The 8,775-nt window shown below is 33.5% G+C and overlaps 1 protein-coding gene across 1 annotated transcript in view; it reads left to right on the top strand.

Annotated features, from left to right (window-relative positions):
* The first annotated feature begins 2,337 nt into the window (after positions 1-2,337).
* LOC103193935 (NKG2-A/NKG2-B type II integral membrane protein-like) overlaps positions 2,338-8,775 on the top strand; it is an 82,338-nt gene continuing 75,900 nt past the window's right edge. Inside the window, exons 1-4 of the mRNA XM_042780462.1 lie at positions 2,338-2,524; positions 2,961-3,047; positions 3,610-3,660; positions 4,355-4,506. Coding sequence (XP_042636396.1) covers positions 2,338-2,524; positions 2,961-3,047; positions 3,610-3,660; positions 4,355-4,506 — 477 coding nt within the window. The remainder of the gene's footprint in view (positions 2,525-2,960; positions 3,048-3,609; positions 3,661-4,354; positions 4,507-8,775) is intronic.

Below are 8,775 nucleotides of genomic sequence, written 5' to 3'. Positions count from 1 at the left end.
CCAAGGTTGAGGGACTTTTTCCCAGCCCCTAGAGCCTGGCACTTTGAACTTGGAATTAAAGCCTCCAAACTGTGAGAGAATAAACTCCTGTTTGTTAAGGCCATCCCATTTGTGGTGTATTCCAGTCAGAGCTGCATTAGGTAACCAGAACACTGGATTTATGTCTTTAGATTTCGCTTTTATTACTCAGTTATACTTGGTCGCTTGACTGCTAGCCAGAAAGCTGGCGGTTCAAATCCACCAGCTACTCCTCGGAAGGAAGGCTGGGCAATCTACTTCCGTAGTGCTACCACCTCGGAAACCCAAGGAGGGGTCACTATGAGTCAGGTCCTACTCAACGGCACATAAAAACAACAACAAATACTTGGTCACTCTAGGACATTAATGAGACCTTCCCACGAATAAATGGATGACTTTCCGACTGACAGAGGTATGTACTGTGGCTCTTGTCTCTGTCTTCTAGCCCACCTCTTTTAGTGTGAGATGCATACAAATGTTATGAATATATTAGTATACAATAGCACCATAGGACATTACACTTAGGATAAAAGTAAGCTTCAAATATGAAAAGTGCTGGGGGATTTCTTAATTAATTCAAATTATTACCTGTGGAGAATTAGTTAAGTACACACCTGCATATTTGGGTTTGTTACACAAGGTAATTTAAAGTGAAATCACATAAGCATCATGACAGTGCATGATTAATTTTGGATTTTATAATTGGTTCTAGGAGTATCTTTGTATAATTATGTATTTCATGTATATTTTATATTTAGCTCAGTCTGTATAGATGGCCTCTTAAAAAAGATTGAATAATGCAAAGTCAAACATACTTCCTTATTCACTTACTTAGATTTTGTACGCACACTTTAACTTTTTTTTTTAAAAAAAGGAGGATGAGTTAGTTTGCATAAAATGCTAATATACAGTTAATAATAAACACCAAAAGAATTAAATAAATTTTCAAAAACACTGGAAAAACAACCACGCTGATAGCATGCTCTCTAATGAATCATTTTACAGTCTGTAACTAATATGACTCAGAAGCAATAACAAGAAACTATGGCTAAAATAAAATTAAGAGTTATCGATTCAGAGCTTATAATTGCAAGGTTGAGAGTTAAGTACTTACACGCATTGCATTTTATATGTTATTCCCATTTCAGATTAGAAGATTAGATTACTAAACCCTAAGTACCTTTTTAACAGTCACCCATTGTAAGTTCCAAAGCCAGAATTCAATTCTTGATCCTATTGATTCCAGAGTCCAGTGAGAAGATTTTATAACAATTACTTACACAACTAAAGAACTCAAATGGACTGAAGGATTGTGACAACCATATGACCTTTCGGGAGGTTTGAAACAACCATGTTCTTCCATAAATGATAAACATTTTTATTTATCAGTTTATGGTCTCATATTTTAGCAATTAAATAAAGTGCCAATTATTTTCATATTGTTATGTGCCGTCGAGTTGGACCCTACTCATAGTGACCCCTCCTTGGGTTTCTGAGGCAGTATCACTACGGAAGTAGGATTGCCCATCCTTCCTTCCGAGGAGTGGCTGGTGGATTTGAACCACCACCCTTCTGGATAGCAGTCAAGTGCTTTAGGCACTATGCTAACAGAGCTCCTTATTTTCATATTAGAAACATATTATTTAAATTATTTAACATTGTGTTTCATATATTCTTTATGTTGTGGCTAAGTTTATTGTGTCATGTAAATGTTCTGACATATATATCCTTAAGTGTGTAATTATTTCTCATAACTGTCCATCCATTAGTAAATAAGAAAAAGACCACACAATAACACTTCATCTCCTAAATAAACATGTCACTAAATCAAAATTTGGTGCAATAAATTATTACATATGCTTACTTTTCAATCCCTGATACTTTGGAGCACTCAATCTTTAATAATTATTATAATTCAAAATTGTCATAGTGTGATGGATCATTGTTTTTCCAATATAGCATTTTAATTTGCAACCCAGTTATTATAATAGTTTAAAAATATTTCTGTGTGATCTGCCTTTTAATAAGCAATATTTTCTTATTTATGAAATTCTTTATTCTTCAAAAATGTATTGCTTTTTATTATTCCAACCAGTAATATTTTCTCAAATGCAGAATATCTTTAAATGTTACTTATTCCACCATGAGATATTGTGAAAGGTTTTAACTAAATTAGAATCTAAGTTTAGTTTCTCAACTGCAAAGTGACCACTAATACTCACCACCTTGTTTGCTCTTGTCATACAGATGCATGTATTTCCTTCTTAAGTACAGTTTACAGTCATAGAGCACAGACCTTGCCACCACTCAGCTGCAGAGATGAATGATCAAATAGTAATGTACTCAGACCTGCCTCATGCCCAGAAGTCAAAAAGGTCGCAAATCAAACCTAAGGACACAAATAGCTCCATTTCAATCAGTGAGCAGGAACTAACTTACGTGGAATTAAATCTTCACAATGCTCCTCAGCATCTCCAAAATAGTGACAAGAATTTCCACTGCAAAGGTAAAATATTAATCACTTCTCAATATAACTGCACTAGGATATGCAGTTTTAGTTCAGAGATGGGGGAAAGAATGAGAACAAAGCATGGCACAAGGACAGTCAAATTAAGAGAATGGGTTTACTATTTTTCATTTTTGAGGATTGGGTTTGAAGTATAGCTATTGTGTTCTGCTATGAAATTTGAAGATTAATTCCATTGAGGAGTGGTTGAAATGTGGTCTTTGATGAACAACTCACGGGCTATTACTTTACTGAATATGCAATGGTGTATTCTGAGAGAAAAGTTATAATGAAGAATGTCGGTTCAGTGTCCAGTGTTTATGTATGAGAACCCTGTGCGTCTGGGTCCTCTTGTACGTAAACATTCTAAGCATCAGCTCCGTCTGTCTTGTCTCAGTGTTTCCATTTCTCTCTGTGTATCTCCCATCCTCTCCAGGGAAGCTCATTGCTGGGATCCTGGGAATCATCTGCCTGGTCTTGATGGCCAGTGTAATAATCGTGAAAGTCACAGTTACTACTTCTTGTAAGTTTTTGAAAGATTATAAGGGAATAATCACTTTAAAGCTTTAAAAGTGCCCCTATCCGACTTGACGGCATGTAACAAAAATAGCAACATGTATCTCATAATATTATGGAATAGAATTATCATTTAATGTGTGCACTGATGTCTTATGTTTGCCAAGTTTTTAAAACTTGACAAAGAATGTCTTATATATGTGGACTAAATGTGGAAAAGTTATTCTGAATTTTTCAAAAGTAAAAATAACAGAATGATCATAGAGAGTATTTGCTATGAATTCTAAATGTGTATATTTTATTAGACTGAAAACAATTACTGAGAAATAAAAATTAATTTTTGAAAGTAGTCAAATCAAATACTGTAATAGGTGATAAAATTTGCCCATTAGGCTGTTCAAATATTTTTCCAAAAATCTTCAGTACTTTAGTAATTTTTATTGGTGAAATAATTTCAATATACATTATTATCATCTTAAATAATACATGGAATTTTAAACTAGGAAACAAATAATTATGATTTATTACAGAAATATTAACGTCTATAAGAATTACTTTAATCTTTCTAGCTGTTCAAACACTGGAACAGAACAATTCTCAAATAACAAGCACCCAGAAAGGTATGTGATAATTTTAAAAGTTCTGATACATTAAGAGTATACTTTGTCTCTATTTTAGGCCATGAAGAAATAGTAGACTTTTTTAAACCAAAATGTAGCAATGAATTTTCATAAATAAAGATCATTTGAAGGCATCCTTCTTGTTCAAATGTTAGAAATATTATTTTAAAATTACTATCTCTTTCTTTTGACAATTGGCTCAAATTTCCTATTGCTCCTGTAAAGATTATTGTTGTTGTTGTTGTTAGGTGCCATCCAGTTGGCACAGACTAGTAGTGGCCCTATGTACAGCAGAAAGAAACACTGCCCTGTCCTGGGCCAGCCTCACAATCCTTGCTGTCATGGTGAAGTTCTACTGTGTCACACAGAATTGCTATGAGTTGAAAATCTACTTGACAGAAACTAACATGATATGTTAAGAAACAAATACATTTACTACTCTAATAATGTGGTGTTAAGTGATTTTCAGGACATGAATAGCGCTTTTGTTTGTTTTTAAATGGTACATAAATTAGGCAGTAGGAGGTTAATGCCTTTCAGTGTTTCTTTTTTTTTTTTTTTTAGTATATGTCAATATATAAGATTGCATATATAGATTATGTACATATATGTTCATGCCTATTCAAATATGTCACGTAATTTTTATTTTTTAATTCAAATTGCCTCTCAATAGTAATTAATAATCTTTTTTCAGTGTATCATTGTGGTCCTTGTCCAGAGGGCTGGTTTTCCTATTCCCACAATTGTTATTCTATTAGTGATGAAAGAAAAAGCTGGAATGAGAGTCAGAAGGCCTGTGTTTCTATGGTATCTAATCTGCTTTACATAGATAATGAAGAAGAAATGGTAAGATTTCAAATATTTGAAATATTTTATGAAAATCTGTATAAAATAGATTTGCGTGAATAACAAGTGTTTATCCAGAAACATTACTGAAATGCCATATGTTTATATATATTTTAAAAAATAGATTTGCCTACTTTGCAAACTTATGTAAATAGATTTATAGTATATTATCTGTTTAGGGTCTTAATGATTTCAGTTGATATTTTGCTTTTAGAATTCATCCATATTTTTGTCCATATCGTTGTTGCCTTCGAGTTGGGTCTAACCCAAGGTAAATGTTTATCTTGTGCTGCTATAATAGAAGTAGCACAAGTGGATGATTAACAAACAGAAATGTATTGTCTCACAGTTCAGGAAGCTGGAAGCTCAAATGCAGGGCACCAGTTCCAGCAGAAGGTTTTCTCTGTCTGTTGGCTCTTGGGGAAGGTCTCTGTTTCCTCTCAACATCTGTGGGCTTGGCAGCCCTTGGAGATCTCCATGTGTCATGGCATCAGTCTTCCCCAGTACAGGGACCTGGGTCCAAAGGACGTGCTCCACTCCTGGCTCTTCCTTCCTGGTAGTCCTGAGATCCCTCTTTTTCTGATGGCTTCTCTCTCTTTTGATCTCTTGCAAGATAAAAGGCGATGTAGACCTCATCTCAAGGAAACTCCCTTACAGAAGATCAGGGCTGTGACCTGATTGGGGCTGTTGCATTCTCTCCAATCCCTTTACAACTGATGGCATGAAGCCATGAGATCACATCCTGGGGTATTACATCCTTCCACAACTGCCTCACTACATCTTATGTAATTGCCAAGCCCATGAGAATCATGGCCCAGCCAACCTGACACATATTTTTTGGGGACACAATTCAATCCATGACAGCAACAGTATGTACAACAAAATGTTGTGTTGGCCTTGCACCATCTTAATGATCATTATTATGTTTTCGTCCATCGTTGCCAATTCATCTCATTGAATGTTTCTCTCATTTTCATTAACCCTCTACTTGACCAAACAAGATGTGCTTTTCTAGTTGTTGGTCTTTACTGATAACATGCCTGAAATGGGCAAGCCAAAGTCTTGTCAAGTTTGCTTCTGAGGAGCATTCTGATTGTGTTTCTTCTACGACTTATTTATCCAGAGTTGTGCTTTATTTATTTTCAATCTACAGTCTACTCATTGTTTAAACTGATAATGTTTTATTTATATTTTAAACTATTAAGGTATATTGCCTTATTTCCAGTTCTTGCTTTATATGAAAAACAATGCTTTTATAATTATTTTTTTCCTAAAGTAAACTTTGGGACTTCATTTTACCATATATAAATAAATCTAAATATATCAAAATTATGAAGATTAATCATAAGTGAATACATTCATGTAATTACAAATCAGGTAAAGAAATAGAAGATGCTAGCCTCTCATCAGCTCTACCCCTGTCTGCTGCTATCACTTTTCTTTCCTCTTACCAAATCTCTATCCTGATTTTTAATATTATAGATTAGGTTTTCTTGTTTTTGAACATTATATAAATGGAGTCATATGGTATGCATTTTTGAGTCTATCTCCTTTCACACATATATTTGTGGAGTTGATCCATATTGCAGTTAGCTGCAGTTTGTTACTTGTCATTGATGTGTTATATAACTAAAGCAAAACAACAACTTAAAAGACAAAAAAATCTACCCAATTGCTATAGAGTCAATTTTGAGTCATGGATTCCCATGTGTTTCAGAGTAGAATTTCATTTCAAAGAGGTTTCAGTGGCTGTGATCATTCAGAAGCAGGGTGGTAGGACTATCTTACAGATCAGTTTGAACCACCAACCTTTCTGTTAGTGGTCAAGTCCTTTACCATTTGCACCAACACAAACTCCATTCATATATGAATAAACATTTTCCATTCAATGGTGTATAGAAATTTAACTATTGTGAAAATATTAGCTACAATTTAGCTAGTATGAGTAATTATCCTCTAAGTATCCTTCTGGACATCTTTTGTCCACACATTACCTAGATGTATAGGAATGAAATTGTATGGTTATAGGTATATATGCATACCAATATTTCTAAATTATCCTAACAGTTTACTAGTTTATAAGACACATACATATTTTATCTACTAGTATTTGAGTCTGTCCCTTGATCAATGTCCTCATCAAAACTGAGTGCTATGAAGAATTTCAGTATTATAAGTTATGATGGTTATATAATAATATCAATTTTAATAGATATTTTAATAATTATTGTTAGATTGAACACATTATAATGTGCTATTAGCCACAAGGATATCCTCTTTTGTAAAGTGCCTTTTCATGTCTCATCCATTTTTATTCTCTGATTATCAGTCTTTGTCCCTCCAATAAATTTGTGACATATTTTGGATGTGCATTCTTTCTTGATATTATAAACTTTTAATAGTCAATTTTTCTCTGTGGCTAATACTTTTTCTCTCATATTTCCTTTCTTACTTTTAGCAAATAGAATTTATTAACATGGTCCAATTTATCATTTATAGTGATAGTGCTTATTTTGAAGCTATTTTCCTAATTAATCAAATTTAATATAAATAATTTACAAATTAATCTGTAGGTTTATATATTGTCTTTACTTTCAAATTTTTTCTGAAAATGTTTACCTTTTACTTTTAGATGTATAATCTATTTGGATTTAATTTTTATGATGCTCATAGAAATGTATACTTTTCTATGTCACTACCTAATTGAGCATGATTTTTAGTAAAAATGATCATTTATCAATATTGCTCTGTGCCATCTTGTTATAAATCAATCACATTAGTGTATTTCTGTGTGTGTTAGGGTGTTTCTTGTCACTATGTTTCATATTTCTATTTTTTTGTTTCAGGAGTATCACATGGGTAAACTTACTGAAGTTTTCTATTGTTGTTGTTGTTATTTGCCATCGAGTCGGTCTGATATTCGGTATAGGAAGTAATTCTATAACCGTGTTCTTCTTAAAGATTTATTCATTCCTTCTTCTTCATTTAGCCCTTATATTTCTATATAAGTATTTAAAAAAATCATTCTGTGACATTGAGTTTAATCAATGGTATAATTGTTAACAATTGACATCTTAATAATGTGATATAATATGGTTTGTATAGAGGTCTTGGATATTCTTTTGTTTGATTTGGCTCCAGCTATCTTTTGTATTTCCTTTTCTGATATTTCTAACTTGTCACAACATGTGTATCTGTGTACATGAGACCTCTTATCCACCTATCATTATAAGCACACTTATTACATCTAATAATTTATCCATAAATTTATTTGGACTTTCTATACACAATTTAATCATCTATATTGTGTCAGTTTTGTTCTATTACAATTTGTATGTAGTTTAATGTTTCTTTTATCTTTTTTTACTTGAAAGACTGGCATCTTCAAAATTGAATAGAACTAGTAGTATTAGATATCACAGTTCTCTTACCTACATCGGAATAAGACCTTTAATCATCTCATCATTGGGTTTATATGTTGTTGGCTTTTGTGATGATAATTCCATCAGAATAAGGAATTTTACCTTTTCTTTAAAACCATTTTTTGAGGTATATGTCTCAAAGACCTTCTGGTCTTGGCATAAAATGAACTACACTTATTTAAATAAAAACTTCATTAGTTATTTTATATATATATATATATATATATAGGAGCTCTGGTAGCATAGTGGCTAAAGCACTTGACTGCTAACCAGACGGCTGGCGGTTCAAACCCACCAGCCACTCCTCGGAAGGAAGGTTGGGCAATCCTACTTTCGTAGTGATACTGCCTCGGAAACCCAAGGAGGAGTCGCTATGAGTCGGGGCCGACTCGATGGCACATAATAACAACAACATATATATATCAGTATCTGTGAAATTATCATTTATGGATAACAGATATACCTATTACTCTAAAAAACTCTCCTTATTCATCTTTATTTTCCTTTGAGCCATCTTCACCAATGCCCAGTTACAAACAATCACTAAAATGCTTTCTGTCTCCATTGGTTTGTTGGCATTTTCTAGAATTTTTTTTCTTATTTTTCATACATGTTGTTTGTTGTTATGTGTCATCAAGTCATCTCCAACTCATAGTGACCCTATGTACAACAGAACAAAAAACTGCCCAGTCCTGTGGCTGCCTCACAATCCCTACTATACCTGAGCCCATTGCTGCAGCCACCATGTCAATACATGTTGTTGAGGGCCTTCCCCCCTTTTGTTGACCCTCCGCTTTGTCAAGCATGATGTCCTTCTCCAGAGAATGGTCCCTTCTGACAACCTGAC

The sequence above is a fragment of the Orycteropus afer genome, unplaced genomic scaffold (assembly GCF_000298275.1).
Source record: "Orycteropus afer afer isolate SDZICR_OR568_19922 unplaced genomic scaffold, OryAfe1.0 scaffold00040, whole genome shotgun sequence".
NCBI lineage: Eukaryota > Metazoa > Chordata > Mammalia > Tubulidentata > Orycteropodidae > Orycteropus > Orycteropus afer.
Note: the sequence above shows the minus strand (reverse complement) of the source record. Positions and strands in the feature narration are given on the sequence as shown.